This window comes from Myodes glareolus, chromosome 18 (genome assembly GCF_982192425.1).
Source record: "Myodes glareolus chromosome 18, mMyoGla1.1, whole genome shotgun sequence".
NCBI classification, from domain to species: domain Eukaryota; kingdom Metazoa; phylum Chordata; class Mammalia; order Rodentia; family Cricetidae; genus Myodes; species Myodes glareolus.
The window spans coordinates 48,349,352-48,371,558 of NC_142043.1; the positions used below are offsets into that span (position 1 = coordinate 48,349,352).

The window sequence follows — 22,207 nt, forward strand, 5'->3', positions numbered from 1 at the left end:
GCTCCTGCTACGTTCCAGGCCCTTCCTTAGGCTCCCCCAGGGCACAAGGAATCAAAATCAGATAGGGAGCAAGACTTGGGGAGGAGAAGGTGAGAAAAACATCTGCCCCGTGGATGGATTCATGGAGTCTTTGAACTTAGGGTGCTGGGAAAAGTCACATCTTCCTTTTTTCCAACCAAGTATCTCTTAGAGGCCCAAGTTTATTCTCTAGGGTGGGGCTGCTGGGAGCTGATGGAGCCTGAAGGAGGTAGACCAAGTCAGAAGTCCTCGTTCAGCTCGCTGGGGGCATGCCCTTGAAGGGAACAATTGACCCTCCAGCCCCTTCCTCTTCGTTTGACCCCAAAGCCCCCCTTTCTCTTCTTCCTCTTCACCACTTCCCTGGCCACAAGGTGCATGGTTTTTCCCCACCGTGTGCTCGCTCCATGAGGGACTGACTTTTCATAGGTCCCAAAGCAAATGAGTCAATAGATCATGATCTGGAACTCCTGGAACAGCAAGCCCGAATGGACCTTTCCCCTTTACAAGTAGCTTAGCCCAGATAACTGGTTAAAGTAGCACTGACTAATACTGCCTCTCACTGGAGTGTTCTCTCTGGCCCTACAAACGGAGGTGGCTTACAGGATCGGTGACTGATGGATACAGCGTGTCTCCCCAGGCTTCTAAACCAGGCTCTCTTCTACAGAGAGAGGGAAGGAGCCGTTAGAGACGGGAGGCAGGAGCTGGCATTCTGGGCCTGCCTTGGCCATGGCATAGCCTAACTTTGAGTCTTGCCAAATGGAAAAAAAAAAGCCTTCTGCTATAAACAGTAATTGTTTCTTTTTATGCATACGTGTGTTTTGTCCACATGTGTGTCTGTGTGCTACTTATGCGCCCGATGCCAGAGCATGGCAGAAGAGGGAGTCAGATTCCCTGGAAATGAAGTTATAGATACCTGTGAGCTGCCGTGTGGGTACAGGCAATCAAACCTTAACCCTGATCCATCTCTCCAGCCTCTTAACTGCTGATCCATCTCTCCAGCCTCTTAATTGATTTGATTTTGAGGAAGGGGCTCAGGTGGCCTAGGTTGGTCTAGTGCTAACAACATAGCGGAGGGTAACCTTGAACTTTTGTTACCAGTGGCTAATGTCTAAGTCTGTGTCTCTGGGTTCTTAGCATCATTAATAACTGAAATGAAAACAGACTGCAAAGTAGCAAGGAAATGTCATTCAAAAGCAAAGGAATAGAACAGACCAGGTTGCCGTCAAGCATCATGGTGGGCCACCTGAGTAGGCCCTGGCTTTCTTTTGAAGTTTCCTTTGATGGGGCCCAAGAGCAGGAATTTAGTTGTTAAGAGGGGCAACCCAGGTAGTTTTCTGTTTTGACTGACAAGCTTGGGTTTTATATGCCTTTGCTCACTGCGCATGTTCATTTCCAGGACATGTATGATTTTAGTCACATGCACACCCAATACGCATACGCATAAGATGATCAACAGGGGATTCTCCTAAAAGTTCACTAGAGGACACCAGTTTGACTCAAGGTGAATGCACCCAAAACTAGCTAAGGCCAGATCCCCACCTCCACTCCCACCCCCACCCCCACATTCCCTTATCTAGATAGTTAAGTAGAAACTCTTCTCAAAACTCATCAGTTACTGATGGCTGTTAGGGACTGAGAAATTTACTTCCCTATGTGTGCAGTTTCATGCAGGTAGGGGTCCTGGGAGCTAAACTAGTTCCTATGCTAGCCCACCTAGTCCCTATGCTAGCCCGCCTGGTCCCTATGCTAGCTCGCCTGGTCCCTAGGCTAGCTCACCTGGTCCCTATGCTAGCTCACCTGGTCCCTATGCTAGCCCGCCTGGTCCCTATGCAAGCCCGCCTGGTTCCTATGTTAGCCCGCCTGGTTTCTATGTTAGCCCGCCTGGTCCCTATGCTAGCCCGCCTGGTCCCTATGCTAGCCAGCCTGGTTTCTATGTTAGCCCGCCTGGTCCCTATGCTAGCCCGCCTGGTCCCTATGTGAGCCCGCCTGGTCCCTATGCTAGCCCGCCTGGTCCCTATGTGAGCCCGCCTGGTCCCTATGCTAGCCCGCCTGGTCCCTATGCAAGCCCGCCTGGTCCCTATGTTAGCCCGCCTGGTCCCTATGCAAGCCCGCCTGGTTCCTATGCTAGCTCGCCTGGTCCCTATGCTAGCTCACCTGGTCCCTATGCTAGCCCACCTGGTCCCTATGCTAGCCCGCCTGGTCCCTATGCAAGGCCGCCTGGTTCCTATGTTAGCCTGCCTGGTCCCTATGCTAGCTCGCCTGGTCTCTATGCTAGTCCGCCTGGTTTCTATGTTAGCCTGCCTGGTCCCTATGCTAGCCCACCTGGTTCCTATGCTAGCCCGCCTGGTCCCTATGCTAGCCTGCCTGGTCCCTAAGCTAGCCTGCTTCACTTTTGATCACTCTGTCCCTACCTTGCAACTGCTGGAATTACAGGTATTTACAACTGCTGGGCTTGTGCACTCTCTTCACGAACACCTTACTTAAGAGCAGGATTCTTTTCCTCCCTCAGGCTTTTTCCAAGCTAGAGAACGACTTCGGGGGACATTTTATAGCCTTATTGAGTGTTTGTGAAACAAGCAACGTACGAGGCGTGCGCATCATTTTCTAACTTCCTGTTGGCAGGAAGCTGACTTCGAAGACTCCACACACACAGGGAGCATTCCAGGCAGTGAGGGAGTTCTGCTCAGAGATTTGTGAAACCAGTTTTTCAGTCCAGCCAGGGCAGAGTGGAATTTCTAATCACAAACCGCCATCGACAGATGGCTAGGTGCAGCCAAGACAGGCAGGTGGGAGTCATAAGACCCACCAGGATACTGAGGAGTCCAGGGAGGGTCCGCTGGAGTAAGCCTAGAAGGAGGCACTGAGTTTGACAAGCACCCGGGTGGGATGAGCCTGAGAGATTGGCAAAGCCTGAGATGCTCCTGGGCCTGAAGAAGGCCCTTTGCTGTCCCCAGGCTGGACTGTAGCCCTGGAAGCTTGTGGATGACGGTGACTCAGCCATGGAAATGGTTGCGGGAAGGAGGAGGAGGGGCAAGAGTAAATCACCTTCCCCTACGTCTCCCTCCCCATTCCTTTTTCTGCCCTCTCCAGCCCTCTCTGCCTGCCTCCCTGGAAGGGTCCCCATGGTCCTTGGATAATGGTGGCTTGCCAAGAACTTACTCAGCCTTGGTAGCTTATTGTCAAGAGGCCACAGAGCAGAAGGTCACGCTCCCTGGGGTGTATCCTGGACATCAGGCCCTGGGGACCGAAAGTCCCCACCCAGGCCACTGCAGGAACATGAGCTGTACTGACGGTAGGATGAGGAATGGAGAATTTTGGGATAGGAGCTTGGGGACCCTAGGGATGAGAGCCTTATAGGGTGGAGGGACCTGGTCACAGACACACCCCTGGGCCAAACCACTGCTGCTCAACCCTCTTCCTTCTCATCCAACCAATGCCCTGTCCCCTGCAGCCCAGGGCACCCAGGGAGTCAGAGACAGAAATAGTCACCATGAGCTAGAGACGTAGCTCAGTTGGCCGAATGCTTGCCTAGCATGCATGAAGCCCTGGGTTCGAGTCCCAGCCCTGCCAAGTGAGGATCAGAAGTCCAAGGTTACCCTGGCCTTTTCTGAAAAAAGCAAGCAAACAAACAGATTTTTTTAAAAAAATACTTTTTTGTTTGTTTGGTTGTTTTTTTTGTTTTTTGTTTTTTTTTCCTTAGCTCTGAGCGCTCCTCCCCTGGGAACGTTCACTGGGTAGAAGGGATCTCTCTGCTCTTCTCAAAGTCTATGGTAGGGGAAGCCCTCACTGGTGACAATATGAACTGTACTCATTCTGCCCTCTCTGTCCACAGATATGTGCATAGCGTGGTGGCAGGAGCCAGCAATACCCACCACTGTGACATATACCGTAAATGTACTCGCATGTCCCAAAAGTCTGTGTACAGGAAGTTGGGTGGCTTCTCCACACACCACGCTCTTCCCACAAAAGATACATGGAGGGTGGTTGGCCTTGTCAGCTCACAATGACCAAGCCACCACAATGCCCCAGAAGCAACTGCCACTCCAAAATTCTGGGCATCCAGCAGGTGCTCAATAAATGTTACTTCTTTCCTGGAATCACCCAGGACCACCATCATACACACATCTCAGAAGCTAAATCAGATGTCAGAAAAACAAAACAAAACACTTTTTCGTTTACAGCCACTTTGTAACCTTTCCAGGTACTCTTGGGAAGAGGGAAGAACCCTGTGGGTTTGAATAAGATGTCCTAGTTAGTCTCAGGCATCTGAATACTTGATCCCCCTACTTGGGGGCTATTTGAGGAGGGTTAGGAGACATGGCCTTGCTGGAGGTAGTATATCACTGGAGGAGACAAGGTTTGGGGTTTCGGGAGACTTGGTGGTTTGAGATGTGAGCTCCCAGCGGCCGATCCTGCCTGCAGCCAGTCTCCACTTGGCCATTATGGACTCTAACCCTCTGGAACCATAAACCCAACATGAATTCTTCCTACTAGGAGCTGCTTTGATCACCGTGTTTCATCACAGCAGTAGAAAATGTGTAATGCAGAAAAAGTCTGAATGTAATTGGCTCCCATAGCTCATAGGGAGTGGCACTATTAGGAGGTGTGGCTTTGTTGGAGTGGATGTGGCCTTGTTAAAGGAAGTATGTCACTGTGGGGGCGGGCTTTGCGGTTTCATGCACTCAGAATACCACCCAGTGAGTCAGTCGATTTCCCGTTACCTGCAAGATGTAGGACACTTGGCTTTTTCTCCAGCATCATGGCTACCTGCATGCTCCCATGCTCCCCCTCATGTTGACAATGGGCTGAGCCTCTGAAACTGTAAGCGAGCCACCCTCAATTAAAGATTTTCTTTATAAGAGTTGTCAAGGTCACGGTGTCTTTTCATAGCAATAATAAACCCTAAGACAAAAAGTAACAGAGACAAATCCTGTTCTACATTCTACAGCCACCAACCACCATCGTGTGCCTGGCGCTGGGAGTGAGCGGGGAGACATCACCCGGGTGACTCAATGTGCTCCTGAGAGGCCTCACTTTGCACCCCACTCTATTCTCAATGTGACAAGCTAAGGAGCGCGCTTAAAAGACCAGTAGGAGGAGCCAATTAGCTATTATAGCCAGGGAAGGGGGCATTTGGGTGAAGAGAGGGCCCACGCTACCCTGGATGAGCATCCAAGCAGGTACCCAGGCCTTACAATTTATAGCTCATCAAGAATGGTGACTCAGATGGCAAAGGGTGCCTGTTGCTCGGAGTTGAGGTCAGAGGCTCTGAATGTACATAGATATGATTGGAAAGGCTGTTTCCAGGTGCTCTGTGACCCTTCGGTCAAAGGGACACCAGTAGCAGGTCAGGACTGTGATGCTGGCTTCTGAGTTTTGTCTTTTTTTAATGTCTTAGAAACACTTTAGTCACAATGGGAGCACTTTTTAATATGAAGCTGAAATGGTGTGCTTAGACCCAAGAACAGTTTAAAATACATCCTGCAGTCTGGTGGAGAGGCGCACGCCTTTACTCCAAGCACTCGGGAAGCAGAGGCAGGAGGATCTCTGTGAGTCTGGAGCTAGCCTGGTCTACCTAGCAATTTCCAGGACAGTCGGGACTACATAGAGAGGCCTTGTCTCAAAAAATTAATGACAACACCAATACATCCTGGTATACTTGGAATGATTTGTCGTGGTATGTACAACTTTTTCTGTAATGGTCAAATGTCAAAACTCCTGCCTCTGGGTGGTGGTTCAAGCTATATACTACAGCATTCTGCCACCTTATGCAGAAGTTTGATTATTTTACAATAAAACATTAAGAAGGAAAGCAAGGTCCACGCCCCATGCACTCCAAGAAGTCTTTCGTAGGCCTCATGCCCCAGAACATACTAGCACTGACAGGGAAATGTCAGAAGTGTCAGCCAGGAACTGGAGGTGGGTGGCCTCTTCTGGTCCGAATTAATGGCCAAACTGAAGACTTCACCAACTGCTAATTGGAGCTGAGTACAGGCTATCCATGGGAACCTCTCTATTACACACCGGGCTGGAAAACAAGACACTAAGGCTTTAGGAAAGCGAGGGTAGGAGATTTGCAGGAAGGCAACGGGTTGGGGGATGGGATTTGGGTTAGGGGCATGGGAATTGAGAGGGGATGACCTGGTACCTTCAATCCTTTCTCTTCTGCTCTGAGCTCTGAGGAAATCAGAGCGAGCTGAAGATGCAAACACAAGGTGGGACTCTGAGCAAAGGTGGCACAGTCCCCAGAGAAGAGCCAGAAGCCGTCACTACCATGTATCCCAAGTCCAGCCAGTCTCCTGTCGCATCCACATGGGCCAGCTGCTTGTACTTACCGATTGGGTATATTTATATGAGTGTGTGTGTGTGTGTGTGTGTGTGTGTGTGCGCACATGCGCGCGCACGTGCGTGCACTTGTTGCTGTTATTGCTTTGTTTTATGTTTGTTTTGAGACAGGGCCTTTCTCTCGGAAGCAGGCTGAATTGGTAATCCTGCCTCCCCAGCTTCCAGAGCACTAGGATCACAGGCATGACCCACCTCGCTGGATGAGACTTTTCTTTTAAAAGGTGACTTTTCTTCTGAACTGTCCTTCGCTAGACCAACCGACACCTATGAAACCAAAGACTCAAAGTACTTAATTTTTCTCTTTAGAGAGAGAGAGACAAAGAGAGATTTGTTTGATGTGTATGTGCCTGAAGGTATGTATGTGCACCCCGCGAAGCACCCAGAAGAGAATGACAGAACTCCTGGAGCTGCTGCTACAGGCTGTGGGGAGCCACCCAGTGTAGATACTGGGAACCAAACCTGGGTCCTCTAGAAGAGCAGCAAGTGTCCTTACCCACTGAGCCATCTCTCCAGCCCCTTATTAATTTCATTTTTATTGTTCATTTTGGTTTTTCAAAGCAGAGTTTCTCTGTGTAGACCTGGCTGTCCTGGAACTCACTCTGTAGACCAGGCTGGCCTCGAACTCACAGAGATCCGCCTGCTTCTGCCTCCCGAGTGCTGGGGTAAAAGGCACACACTACTACCTCTCAGCTTTAATTACCTCTCAGCTTTGATTACCTTCTTTACTGCACACCACACTCCATACACATGGACCACCTCACCGAACCCCGCGGTGCAGCCACTAGCGGTAGGCGGACAGACCTATCTGACCCAACCCCCTCATTTGCAGAGGGCAAGAGAGGTCACACAGTGAATTAACCACTGGTCAGCAGCTGTGACCAGTTCTCTCTGCTCCCAGGCCCAACTGTCTCCACTGAAGGCTATCCTTCCTCCCCAGGAACATGAGTTCTCACGCCCTGGCATATCCTCTTTAGAAAAAAAAAAAAAAAGTAAAACGAGAAAACCGTTTTCTGTAAAAGCCAGTAAAACTGGCTCCACATCTGCTTCCTGCAACGCAGCAACTCTGGGGAGCCTGCCGGGACTCAGCTAGGGTACTCTGTCACTTGGGCTCTGCCGGCTCCTTCCTCTCCCACACTGGACTGGGGTCAGTGCAGCTCCCTGGTGGAGCTGCAACACCCACCCCAGGGGGCTACCACTCCTATTCTAGCACCCAGCTTCTTCCAGCCGAGCTTCCAGAGGACTCCAAAACTCCCAGACTAAAAAAAAATAAATAAAAAATAAAAAATAAAGTGATGAGTGAAGGAGTGGCCCACCCACCAGGGCCACCTCAAAGGAAGAAGTGTCCCCTGAAGAACAGAAGCTTCCACCTGTCCACCTGCAGCAGGCCAGGCAGTAAGTACACTGCCAGCCAACTGGCCTTCCAGACTCCTCTTCACAGGAACAGGGCAGGGACAAACATCTGCTCCCAAAGGGCTGCATGTGCAAGTCCGTCTAGAAAGCGGCTGAGCTGGGAGTGGCAGGGCAGGCGGAAGAGCTCCTCATTGTTAGCCTCACAAAGACAATGGAGGAGGATGGGACCTGAACAGAAGCAGCATGGGGATTTCCTGGCTGCAAACATCAAACTTAGGGGCTGAGGACAGAGCTGCATTGGGCGAGCACTTGCCTAGCACGTAAGATGCCCTGGGTTCAAACCCCCAGCACTGAACAAATAGGCATAGTGATGCACACTTCGATCCCAATACTCAGGAAGCACAAGCAAGAGGATCAGGAGTTCAAAGTCATCCTCAGTCACAAAGCAGATTCCAGGGTAGCCTAGGCTACATGAGACCCTGTTTGGGGGGAAAAAAAATGGAAGAAAGAAAGAACCAGTCAGAAAACCAGAAATAGGTCCTAGGTTGGTCTGGTCCAACGAAAATTTACGCACACATCGCCTAGGGACTGTTAAGAGTTGAGTGGCCATCCTTTGGGTCCCCAAGCCCAATTCTGACAAATGTCCCTCCAGACATCAGGGCTCCTGACCTCCACTGGCCCCACCTTGAGGCACCCAAGCCCATAGCTGTCTCAGTGTGCTGCCAGGGCTCAGCCAAGCTCACCCGCCTTGCAGCGGCTCCTCACAAGGCTGAGCCAAGAGCAGTGGCCCCAGGCCAGAGGCCGAGTCAGAACCAAGCAGAGAAGTGAGCTAGAGACGTGAGGTAGGCAGGTATCAGAATCACCTGGAAGTACACCTGTAATCCCAATACAAGGGGGGGTGGAGTCCCACAATCTTCAGGCTAGCCTGGGCTACAGAGAGAATATGGTTGCAAAAATACCAAAAAGGAAAAAAAAATTCATCTAGAGAAGTTGACCTCATGCCCTGGAACCTGTGAATGTGAATGTGGCCTTAACTGGAAGTGACAGGACCCAACCTGTTGGCACCCCAGATCCACTGAGTCAGCAACTCTGATGATGGGTGTGGCTGTGTGGGTCTGTGATACCTGTAAAGGCAGGTCTCTAGCCAGGAGAAGGTCCCGACCTTGGTAAGGGACCCGGTCTGAGAAGCCAACAGCCCACTCCACTGCGCCCAGCACACTGCCGGATACCCACCGCCACACTGTTCTCAGGATCACAGAGGTCCTGGCACAGGACCAGGGCACACGGTGAGTGAATCAGATGTGACTCTGACCAGCCATGGGTGAGGGCTTCCTGCTGCACCTGGCATAGCTGGAGAGTCTGAAGCACTGACCCTTGGCGAAGGCCGGGAAGCAGCAAAGAGGGGCCATGTGACCATCCTGGAAGACACATGGAGCACCCATTCTGGAGCGCACACGCAGCTGGCCTGGGCAGGAAGTGGAACAGCTCTCACACGGAAAAACAGACACCCTCTGCCAAGGCTGTTTTCCTTCTACTCCCAGAGCCCATAGTGATTTCTCTTGCCAGTCAAGACACACGTGTGTCTCGTGGTGAGAAAGTCCCTTCTGGGGAAAAAGGAAGCACACAGTGGACATTGTTTTCTTGACGAAAAATCTCTCGTCTCAGAGACAGATATAAAAGATGGCCACAAACAAGTCACTTACTTCGCAGGCCACAGTCTTTCTGTGTGTAAAACGGGTACCTTCCCATTTCTACCCAGCTCACATGGTTGGTCCAAGAACCCAGAGAAGTGAAGGAAAGTTTAGGGGGCTGCAGTCATGGTATCTAGTGAGAGTCATGGTCACTGGCCATAGATCCTGTGGGGGAGGGGGTCACTCTATCCATGCCACACACACCCCGAGGCAATAATTACCTCCTTTCAACGGAAAAGAAAATCTAAATTCTTGGGCTAGCAAGATAGCTCAACAGCTAAAGGTACTTGCCAGGCCAGTCTGGCCTGGGTTTGATCCTCAGAACCCACATGAAGGAGGAAGACGAGAACTGGATCTGCAAGGCTATCCTCTGACCTCCACAAGGGCACGGTGGCAGATACACAATAATGACGTTTTAAAAAAAAAATGTTAAAGACGGAAAGGAGCCAAACATAGTGACGTACTCCTTTAATCCCAGCACTCGAGAGGCAGAGGCAAATTGATCTCTGTGAGTTTGAGGCCAGCCTGGTCTACAGAGTGAGTTCCAGGACAGCCGTGGCTAAGTAAAGAGACGATAGATAGATAGATAGATAGATAGATAGATAGATAGATAGATAGATAGATAGATAGATAGATAGATAGACAGGAAAGGAAAAACAAACATCAAGACAGAGACTTGTCCCCAACTTGTCTCTGGACATACAGCTAAACAGACTCTCTTCCTCATTCTAACCTAGCCCCTAGCAGAGCTGAGTGAGCCTGTCTTCCTGACTACGCATCCTAGCCATGCTGCAGGGCACCTTGTCTGTTCAAAGGGGGAACTATTGCCTTTCACAGCGGTGAAGCACGGGTGGGCAATGCCTTCTCACACACTATCCTTCCCAGGCTCACACCCGAACCCTTCCTCCAGGTTTCCCAGCTGTACAAGCCCTTAGCTCTGCTCAAGGGGTCCAACTCACACTGGCTACAAATCCTCACTTCTCTGCAGATGAACCCCAGGAACCAAAATTTGCCTTCTCTGCTGACTCTGCCTTCTCTGTCTGGCCTGCCTCGGCCTAGAGCGCTAGCGTAGAATGGTACATGGGTACTGTATCGACTCTTTTTCTGTCCCTCCAGCCAGCTTCCAGATAATAACACAGAGACTTTTTACTAATTATGAACGCTCAGCCCATAGCTTAGGCTTGTTCCTAACTAGCTCTTATAACTTAATTAACCCATTTATATTAATTTACCTTCTCTCGTGTGGTGCTACCTTTCTTCCATCTTGCATCTCCTGTATCCTCTCAGTGTCTCCAGCATGCCTAACTTCCTCCTCCTCTTCCTCTCTCTCCCCAGGAATCCCGCCTGTACCTCCTGCCTAGCTATTGGCCGTTCAGCTTTTTATTACCCCAATCACAGCAATACAGCTTCACACAGTGTAGAAATACCCCACAACAGTGTACCATGTTGACAGCTACCTGTCTGACACTCCTGGTTTGTGCAGACCCTGTCCTGGACCCCAAGAAATGCCACGCCCATTTCTCTAGATTCCGGGACCAGCTATCAGAGCCTGGTGGAGTATTCTTCACAAAGCCTGACTCACATGCCCCTTGTGTGACCCACTGCCCCTGCTGGCACACCCCAAGGCCCAGGGACTAAGGGGCAGTAGACAGCCAACACTGACTGTCAACTAGACAGGGTCTAGGATCACCTAGGAGACAAACCTCCACTCTTGTCTGTGAGTAAGTTTCTAGACTGAGTTAACTAAGGTGGGACCCGTCTGCCTAATGTGGGCAACAGCATCCCATGCGCTGCACCCAAGGCTGAGTGAAATGGAGAGAGAGAGCTGAGAACCAGCATCCATCGCTCTCCTCCTTCCTAACTGTGATTGTCATGTGACCCGCTGCCTTCAGCTCCTGCCAAGATGGCCTACACCCTCGAACTCCTTTGCTTCTTTAAAAAAACTGCTTTTGTTGGATGGTTTGACACAGCAAGAAGGTAAGTAATACAGACAGGAAGGACCAGGTCTCCTATAGTCTGTAACCCCTGTCAGTCTGGACCACCCAGCTAGAGGCCACACCCACACCACCTGTTCTAGAAGAAGGAAAGCCGCCTCCTCCAACACAACCGACTCCACGGATCCTCCCCAGCTCTCTCTGAGCTAGGCAAAGGGCGTAAGCATTCCTGGAACTCTTGAAGCCTTCATTTTACAGGAGCCTCTCAAAGCCCTGAGGGCTGTCCATGGATGAGAGGCCACAGCGAGGTGGTTCTTTTCCCAGGTCACACAGAAAAGCTGACCTTGACTTAAGTCTCCCTGGAGGCCCCTGCCACCCATCCTGACAAGGAATCCTTCCCTCTCAGTGACTCTGACCCTAAACTCCATATCCAATCAAGTCCCTGTTGCCCTCTTGACCCACATCTGGCTTCTTCTAGGCTCCTTCTGCTTCAGCGGTGGCCTAGGCTTGCCTGCCTCCGGGGACCTTTGCACTTGTCACCCTGTCTGCCTGGGATGCTCTCCACTGGCTGTCCCTAGTCACTTGCAGTCTCAGCTGAAAAGGCAGATCCTGGCTAAGGCCTTCATTGATCACACCATCTAAAGTGAGACTTTCCACTGACTCCCCGATTCCCACCCCCACCCCGACCCAGTAAGTATGTCCACTTAGGGTCTGTCCTAAAGTCTTTCTTGGTCAGTTGTTTCTTGTACTATCAGTGTCTGGCATACAAGAGGTGTTAAATAGTTGTTGACAGAAAGAATTACTGTACTACCCTGACCTACCCCTCGAAGGAACAGCTAGCTGGTGTTGCCTAGAGTCTCCTTCCCCCAACCAGGGTGTCATCCCAAACCAGTTGGAGACCAAAGTTCCCTCTGGGAAAGCCTCTTCCCGGTGCCTGTGACCTAGCTCACCCGGAAGATAGCTCTGCCTCAGGTGGAGCAAGCTGGCACAAGAATGTCAAGACCAGTCCCTTATCTGGTTTCCTCTGAGCTCCACCCCTGGGTGTCCCTGTGAGTCACCAGCAGAGAAGACAGGGAACCAGTGGCTTTTCAGAACCAAAAGCCACAGGTGCTAGGTCAGGTCTGGCAGGTTGAGGTAGCCACTCCTCTGCAGGAGGGAGAGGGGTCTTGTGTAGAATCCAGGAGCCTTTGCTGCTCTTTTGTACAACGGGTGTGTGTGTGTGTGTGTGTGTGTGTGTGTGTGTGTGTGCAGGGACTGGAGGGTGAAATCCTGCCTCACTCTGACTCCAGCTGAGGGAAACCCAGGCCCCCCAGGCTGTGGGTCATCCCCCCACTACCCATTAAGCATAGCACACTTTTCCAAGGTGAAGGCCACTGGCTTCCTGCTGGGGTATCACTGTGTTCTCTATGAAGCAGCTTCCTGGACCGTGAAACTGGCCCCGCCCAAAGAACCACGCAGGAAAAAAATATTAAGGAAGTAAAATATCTACCTATGTACAAGATGTCTAGACAGATACTAATAGATAACGTGACAGAGGTCAAAGGTAAACTGTTGTCTTCATCGTGTGTTTCTAAATTGCTTGATTTAAAAAAAAAGTCAGATATGATTTTCTCAAAAACAGAGCTCTTTTCAAAAATGAAACTCTGCAAGAGCCTGGATGTGCACACCGGTAGCGCTCTGCAGGCTGAGGCAAGAATATCACTGGGAGTTCCAGATCAGCCTGGGCTACATAGAGACTCCCAGACCAGCCTGGGCTAGATATATTGTCTCAAACAGCAATGAAAACCTGTCAGAAGCCACTTTACTTTCAGTCTGACTTCACTGACATCACAGTGGGAGGAGGGGGACTCCTTCCCGAGAGGTCACCTCCCACTCTTAACCTGAAGACCTGAGTTACAGGAACGGGGAGGGCATGAAGGTGGTGGGCGGGCACCTCTTTCTTGGTCTGGCAGAGAATTTTGAAGCACCCCCTCACCCACCCAGGCTCTGATTTCTTCTGGATCTTTCTTGTTCTCCCAGGGTGGCTGTCAAGCACCTGGCAGGGAGAGGAAGGAGGAGCACGCTGGGCAGGAGTGTGCGAGGCAGTGCCCTGTGTGTATAAGGAGTGGAGTGTTTGCGGTGCCAGGCCCGGCTCCCTGCTCGTTTACATATCAGTCCACTTACTCTCGGCCGCTCTGGGCGTGCTCTGTTCTAATATCCACTTTGCAGATAAAGCAACAGGAGCCCAGGGAAGTCTGCAGAGGTGTAGCCGGGTGCAGAGTTCATGCTCAATGACGGCAAAGCAGAAGAATCCAAATGCTGTAGAGTGGGGATCCAGTTCGGGTGATAAAAACTTTTACTGGGTGTGCACAAGGCCCTCCCTGGACTCAATCCCAAGCACCACTTAGAAAACTGGGCATGGGGGTGCATGCTTGTAATGTGAGTACTTATGAAGTGGAGGCAGGAGGATCAGAAGTTCAAGGCCACCCTCAGCTACATTAGGACTTTGAAACCTGAACTATATGAGACCTTGTCAAAAAAAAAAAAAGAATGAAAGAAAGAAAGAAAGAGAGAAAGGAAGAGAGAAAGAGAAAGAGAGAGGGTTGGAAAGATGGCTCAGTGGTTAGGAGTATTTGCTGCTCCCAGGTTGTTCCCAGCACCCATATTGGCAATTCACAACTGCCTGTAACTCCAGTTTCCATGGCTCTGACACCCTCTCCGGCCTCCTCCAACACACACATACACACAGGCCGTGTGCATAACTCATTCAGATACACACACACACCATAAACAAGTACATAAACTTTTAAAACCAAAAAAAAAAAAAGAATCAGAGGCATGCCTTGGCAGACTGGCCCATCCTTAAAGAAGGCAATTTGTTCCTATTTCTTCCCGCACTCATGACGCTTGCCACCTACCCTCCCCATTCGCCACCACTACAGCGCGTTCTTCTCCTCCTGATTCTTCAGCGACACTATTCCTTCCCTGACCCAAGTGGAAACCCAACAGGTTTGGCTTTCTAGACAGCCAGTGACTTAGCCCGCTTCAAGTTCAAAGCCCAGCTGAAAGTGACCAACAGCAGGGTTTCACACACAGCTGCCAGGCTCAGCTCTAGCCTCGGTCAGATCCTGGCCTTGGGGGCACAGGTGAAACTCCTTCGCTCTCTCGCTCTAGGCTCTCCTCCTCCTCCTCCTGCACGTGCAGAGCCACACCCATGACCTCCCAGAGCCCAAAGCCCAGCAAGAAAGGGCAGTGTGTAAAAAGATCTTCAGGACATTCTGGGTGATGCTAAAATCAGAGGTGTGGCCCCTGTGGTCTCAGGGCACACATGTTACAATAATTCACCCTTCATACGGAAGAGGAGCCTCTGGGTGCCTCTGGATGAGACTCAAGGTGACAGGTTGGGGAGATGGCGAGGAGAAGCCAGAAGAGCAGGCCGAGGAGAAAGCTGGGAGCTCAGGCCAGCTCCGCAGGGGTGATCCTGAACACATCCATTCAAGAAGCACCCTCATTGTGAGCCAGGGACACCAGGATAGGTGGCTTAGGATCGTATGTTTAGCACATGTGCCCTCAGACCACAGGCACTTTTGAACCTGCCTTTGATCACAGAGGGAGCATGGAGGTCCTGACCCTCAACAGCCACCACCACATCAAGCCAGGATGCTGTAACCTTGTCCCCCATTTCCCTGAACTATGTGCCTTTATTGCTGTCTGCTTTTGTGATGGGGTACTGGTTTCCCACAGGTAGTAGTGATAGAAACATCTTCTTTTAAGATAAATCGAAGGCTGGTGAGGTGGCGCGTGCCTAAGACAGCAGCACTCTGGTGGCAGAGGCAGGAGGATCCAGAGTTTACGATTCAGAGCAACTTCAGGGTCAGCTGGGACTACATCAAGACCAGTCTGGACTACTACATAGGATCCTATGTCAAGACATAAATAAAATTGGGCTGAGTGCGGTGGCACATGTCCACATCCTGGCACTTGGGAGGAGGGAGAGGTAGGAGGATCTGCGAGTTCAAGGCCAGTCTAGTCGTTAGCCAGGCCATCAAGGACTACATGGTGAGAACCTGTCTCTAAATTAATTAGTTAGTTAGTTAGCCAGTTTAAGCTAGGATTGGTGATACATGTCTATAATACTAGCGCTCAGGAGGATGAGAGGCCCAAAGATTGTCATGAGTTTAAGGGTAGTCTGGGCTACAGAATATAGCCCTGTCTCAAGAAAATACAAAGAGGAAAAAATATAAGTAAATAACATTATAATTAACATTGTTTCTATATAGGACAATTTAATAGCATCAGAATTTAAGGGCTGCAGGTCTAGTTCTATGACAGAGTGCAAGAGGGAGGGGCAAGGAGAGGGAGGAAATCTGCCAGTGCCCAAGCTAAATCAGCATTGCTGCTCTCCAAGGCGCTAAGTTCTAGAAATGACTGCGGCAGTCTAAGGTTGTGGTGACTGAAGAGGGCAGGAGGGGACTCCTGGTTTCTGCTGTCCTTTCTTACTGGGTCAGCATTGACTACAGGCACACAGCTAGCTTTTATAAAAGAATGGAAGCTCACATGTGTATATATTTCCGTACTGAGACACGCATCCACATGCCTTTCACCCCAGCAATTCTCCTGAAAATTACCCCATATACAAACATATTCAAACTTAAATACACAGTCGAAAATTACCATATACACACACATACGCAAACTTAAATACAGTTACCTCCGTATTACCCACAGCAACAACAGACTGGAAACAACCACAGAATTCCCCAGCTTTGGCCAGATTAAATAAACTTTGGCCCAGCCTAGAGTGAAGCCTCTAAGACCATCAAACAGAGAGAGGCATCCCCTTGGGTCTCACAAGGTGGTTCAGTGGGTAAAATCTCTTGCCTTGCAACATCAACAACCTGAGCTGGAGCCCTGGGAAAGGTAGAAGGAGAGAACCAACTCCACAAAATTGTCCTCTGACCTCCAAAATGCAAGATGTGGTACCTACAACACATAATACACACATACCATAACATCCATAATAAAAAAAAAATAAGACAGAGGCAGACCGTGGCAGTTAACTGAAATTTACAAAGGTCTTACTTTGAGCAAAGTCCTGGTGATTTGGTTCAGTCGGTAGTGTTTGTCTAGCATGCGCGAAGCCCTGGGTTCAATTGTTAGCATCGTATAAGCTGGGTGTGGTGGTGCACACCTGTCATTCTAGCATCCAAGAGGATCAGGAAGAAGTTCAAAGTCATCTTCCGATACTTTGTGAATCCCATGACAATCTGGGATAGCTGAGATCTTGTCCCCCAAAACAAAAGCATTAAAGCATTAAATGAAAAGGTGAGAAGGCTCCCCCCAGTTCTCTATGCAGTATAAGATGTATACATATATAATGTGTTTATACATATATAAATAAATATTATACACCGCAGATGCATATTTGTGCCCAAGCCACCCTTGCCTCGGATACCTCAGAAAAAAAAATTACTATAAACTTGTAGCAGAGGTCTCCTCTGTTTAAGACAAACCAGGAGGGGGAGAGCTGGTTGCCACTGGCCATCTGTTTCATTTTTTTTTATTTTTGAGACAAAAAACCCACTCCTTTTTTATTTGTGTGGGTACACGGGTCACAGGGCACATGTGAGGCTAGGGAACAACTCTGTGGGGACAGTTTTCTCCTTCTACCTTTAAGTGAGCTCCAGAGACCAAACTCAGGATGTCAGGTTGAGCTGTCTCCCTGACCCTCTGAGATAGTTTGAATATAACTGGTCCTCATAATCTCATAGGGAGTGGCACTATTAGGAGGTATGGCTTTGTTGGGATGGGTACGGCCTTGTTGGAGGAAGTGTGTCACTGTGGGGGCGGGTTTTGCAGTTTCCGATGCTCAGGATACTGCCCAGTGTCTCAGTCCGTTTCCTGTTGCCGGCAAGATGTAGTACTCTCAGCTCCAGTACCACATCTGCCTACACACCACCATGCTCCCCTTCATGATGATAATGGACTGAACCTCTAAAACTGTCAGTGAGTCACCCCAATTAAATGTTTTCTTTGTAAGAGTTGCTGTGGCCACAGTGCCCCCCCACAGCAATGAGAACCCGAAAACACCCTCCCTTTTTACTTTTAATCAGTGCATGGTTGCATGCATTTTCTGTCAATGATCATTTTTATAGACAAGCATTTACAAGCTGGGCATGGTGATTCATGCCTGCAATCCCAGGATTTTCAAGGTAAACACAGGAAGATTAAGAATTCATGGTCAGGGGCTCGAGAGATGGCTCATAAGAGCACTGACTGCTCTTCCAGAGGACCTGGGTTTGATTCCCAGAGCCTACCTGGCAGCTCATAATCACCTGTAACTCCAATTAGGGGGATCTGACACGGTCTTCTGGCCTCTGTGGGCACCAGGCACACATGTAATGCACAAACCTCCATGTAGACAAGACAATTACTCACAAAATAAAAATAAATAAATCCTATTTTGAAAAGAACTTAGGGGTTAGGCAGCTTGTTTGTTTTTTTTTCTTGCTTGTTTGTTTGGTTGGGTTTTTTTGTTAATTTGTTTTGAGACAGGATTTCTCTGTGTAACAGCTCTGTCTGTCTTGGAAGTCGCTCTGTAGAGAAGGTTGGCCTCAAAATCACAGAGATCCATCTGTTTCTGCCTCCTGAGTGCTGGGATTAAAGCCATGCACCACCACTGCCTCCTTCTTTATAGACAGAGATGCGAGCACTTACTCTTCTGGTTTATAAAGTGAGTAACCCTTGCCCCCACTCATCCTCTCGCCAGGGGTGAGGCAGGAGATGGCATCATCGGGATAATGGGTTTTTCCATAAATGCTTTCCAATTAGCAGTAAACTCAATCCGGACAAATTACTTAACCTGCAGTCGCCACCACCCTGCAGTCACATTCTGGCACCTGGAGCCACCCCAGCCAGCAGCCTTGCCCCGCAGCTGAGCTCTTGGCCTGGGTAGGGAGATATTTTTAAGTAGAAATATTGCCAGGGATAGGAGTACAGCAAGCTCGGTTGGCTAAAGAGGAAAAGTTCCAAGTTCTGGGTCCTGTTCAGCCTCAAGAAAAGCAAAGCAAGAACCCATGTGGGTGTCTACGGGGACTGCAAGGGGCAATGACTCTGACCTTGCAAGTTCATTTGGTTTCACGTAACTGTGTCTACCTTCAGTTTAGGTGAGGTTTTTTTTTGGGGGGGGTTCTGTAGTGCTGGGGATTGAACCCAGAGCCTTCCACATGCTAGGCAGGTTCTCTACCACTGAGCCACACCCCCAATCCTTTCCTCACTTTTTATTTTCAGTCTCACTAAGTTGCCCAGGCTGCCCTTAAACTCGCTGTGTAGCTTCTGTAGGCTTTGAACTTGGGATCTTCTGGCCTTAAACCTTCCTGAGCGTTGTGAAGTCCACCACGGTTTCTCTTAACATAGCCCTTTCCTCGTTCACTCTCTCGTGGCTGGCCCTAAAAGGGATGCTACAAGGTGCAAGGCAGGTGTAACACATCTCCATATTACAGATGAAGAAAGGAAGGCATGGCGAGACCGGGCCAGGGCTCACACACTGAAGAGGAGGAGGAAGAGGGACCGGGACCCCTGCCTTCCCACCCTTTACCATAGTCTTTCCTTTTATCTGATTTATAGGCAGGCAAGACTCAGAGGGATCACCGTGTTCTCCACTGCTGGCTGTTTTCAGCCCTGACTGCACACGGAGTGGTGGGAGGGGCCGAAGTACAAGTGTAATAAACACTTGTGCCCAGGCACAGGGATCTGTAGTGTTGGAAACCACAGACTTAATGCTCATGCAACTTGGGGTGAGAATCTCTGAATTATAATTCGAATCATCTACCCCCACCTTCAACCTCCCTGCAACTTAGATCCCACGTCTCCATCTCCGCTCTCCCCTCCACCCTTGGGGCCCTAGCGATGCTGCTTATCTTTCTTCCAGGGTACCTGGAGTCAGAGAACTCGGCTGGAAGCTAGCCACAGACTAGAATGAACAGTTCTGAGACCCAAAACAGAGATATCATTTGCCTATGATATGCCAGTGAGGCAGAGATATAGCAGGACGAGAATCAAGATCTGCTGGCTGCGGCAGGGTGGCCTCACAAAGGGGTTCCATTCAAAGTCAGCCCTGATGGCCAGCCCAGCAGCTCCTGCTGACAGAAGAGGTGCAATGGGGAGCTGAGGAAGAGGAGGAGAAGAAAGACACACAGAGAGAAGAACAGGGAGGGAGGGAAGGAAGAAAAAAGGGAGGAACTTATTTTCAGAGAACCCTTTGGGATCTCCGAACAAGACTAAGTACACACTGGTGGCGGAGACCTATTTTCTAAAGGTGAGGGTAGAGCCAGCCTGTGGACAGATATCCTCATGTCTAGACTGAGGTCCAGTTATTCTAAAGTGCCCAAATAAGCCAGGGGTGGTGGTATACACCTGTGATCCCAGTACCCACTGTGGTAGAAACAGGAGGATCAAGAATTCAAGGCCATTGTCAGCCTCACAGAGAGTTTGGAACCAGTCTAGACAACATGAGACCCTATCCAAAAGAAAAAGAAAATCCCATGGGGTTGCTTATACCATTCGTGTCTAGATTCCTTGCTCATAATAATATTGATGGTGCCAGACATGGTGTCTTACAATTGTAATTCCAATACGTGGGAGGCTAAGGCAAGAGGATTACTATGAGTTCAAGATTATCCTGGACTATATAGTGAGTGCTAGGCCAGCCAGAAATGCATAAGACCTTGTCTAAAAAAAATTGCACACGCATGTGCGCACATGCACACACACATACCACCACCACTACCACCACCAGCAGCCAGACTGAGCTACAGTAAAACAACAACAACAACAATAATAACGGTTACGTGTGGTTGCACATGACTTTGATCCCAGCACTTGGGACAGAGGTAGGTACATAGAGAGACCCTATCTCAAAACAACAACAAATAATGTTATTATCTCGCATTTTTGAGCTGTCTATGATTTCATCTTGGACTACTTCCATTTTATTTCCACAACCATTCAAAGATTTACTAATTTACTCTCTCCAATTACAGATGAGAAAACTATGATCAGAGAAATGAAGGAACTTCTCCAGGTTACTCAGTTAGAAAGTGGCGGACAGTCTTCAAAGTCTGCTATCCTGATCTTCCGTGAGCAATGCCAGAACTCGTAAAGACAGTGACCTAGAAGGTACACGGTGGAATGCCCCACTCCAACAAAAAGCCAAGTGCATCCTCCTCCCATCAAGGAGCAAAGCAAGATGCCCAAGGGAAGCATGTTGGCCGGAGAGAGGCAAGTAACAGCAAGGGCCACAAGCACAAAAGCTGACCTCTTGCAATGCTTATGGGCAGTCACACCCTGCAGGCGTGGTGGGCGCGGCCAACATCGTACCCAGCGCCTACCAAGCAGCCAAAGGATGAAGAGGGGCACGGCTGACAACCAGATCCCATCAGGTAGGTGCTCATAGGTGAGCAGCAGCACAGGTAGACAAAGTGGCGTCCTGTGGGCAACCGCCCAAAGCTGAGGACTGGACAGCTGAAACCCAGCAGAGCTGGGACCGCCACAACATCCCGGTTCCCAGGGAAGTGGGAAGAGGAGCCGTTGCGCACTCCCGGCGACCTCCCTGGAGCGGCTAAAGCTGGACCCGCCCCCGAAACGGGTGCGGGGACCCTCAAAGGAGTGTGGGCCATCCCATTCCCTCCTCCCCCAACCCCCGGTCTTTCGACTCCATCCCGATCACTCACCCAGAACACGGTGGAATAGACGATGAGCGAGAACTTGAGCCAAAGGTAGGAGAAGCGCGCGCAGTAGCGCACCTGCTCCGAGTCCCCGCGGGGCATCGTGGCTCCCGCGCGGGGCTGCGGGGCTGCCCCTGTCCGGCCACGGCTCCAGGCCCCACCTGCGGCTGTCCCGCGGCCTGCCCCGCCACCCGCGCTCCCTCCGGGGACTGACACAGGCGAGCCGCAATCACCGCTCGGGCCAGGGAGCGGACAATGCCGGCGGCCAATGGAAGCGAGGGGGCGTGTCGGGGGCGTGTCTTCAGCGCCACACAGAGCCCAGACCCCGCGAGGGGAGGGGGCGAGCCTCGTAAGAGCGAGCGCTCCGGTGCCCTGCGTGGGAGCGTGTGGCCTGGAGAGGCGCGGGAGGAAGGGTAAGCGCGCCCACTACCGTATTAGAAATCAGGGTTTTGGGCGCTGGCGCCGTAGTTCAGTGATAGGGCGCTTGCCTAAGAGCCTGAGTTTCTTAGCACCCTCAAAACAATAAAGCGTGCTCTCCACTATTGCGGATGAATAATGTGAGAAAGAGGTAGTGACTAACGGCACCGGTGTTAAATGTGCAAGTGAAGCACTTGGGAGGCAGAGGCAGGAGGATATTTGTGAGTTCGAGGCTAGTCTGGTCTACATAGTGAGTTCCAGAACAGCCAGAAGGACCTGTGAATTCCTGCCTGGAAGACCAAAACAAAACAAAAGAAATGCAAGTGAGTTAGGGTTGCAATTGTAACCTAACAACCTAACACGCTCTTTTAATCCCTGCACTCAGGAGGCAGAGGCAAGCGGATCTCTTGAGTTAAGTTTGAGGCCAGCCTCATTTATATAATTAGTTCCAGGCCAGCCAAGGCTACATGTGAGACACTGTCTGAATAAAACAAAACGAAAACATGCAAGAGACCATGTAAGAACGTTGCTCTGGGTCCTGGAAAGTCGGCAGTCCAGGGTGGAACTCGGGAGCAGCAGTCTGCCAGACAAGGAGCGGCTCCAGCCTTTCCCCTCAACTGACTGTGGAAATCCCCCTTTGGCACCCAGCCCTGCTCCTAGAGCTTCTTCTCCCACGAAATCCTCTTCTAGGCCCATCTACCCCCGTCACCACAGTCAGTGGGGTCTGACCAGCCTCCAGGACTGATAG

At 50.3% G+C, this 22,207-nt stretch overlaps 1 protein-coding gene across 1 annotated transcript in view; it reads right to left on the reverse strand.

The window, feature by feature from the left end:
- Tspan15 (tetraspanin 15) overlaps positions 1-21,252 on the reverse strand; it is a 43,128-nt gene extending 21,876 nt beyond the window's left edge. The window contains exon 1 of the mRNA XM_087898168.1: positions 21,049-21,252. Coding sequence (XP_087754294.1) covers positions 21,049-21,144 — 96 coding nt within the window. The 5' untranslated portion in view covers positions 21,145-21,252. The remainder of the gene's footprint in view (positions 1-21,048) is intronic.
- Between the last annotated feature and the right edge of the window lie 955 nt (positions 21,253-22,207).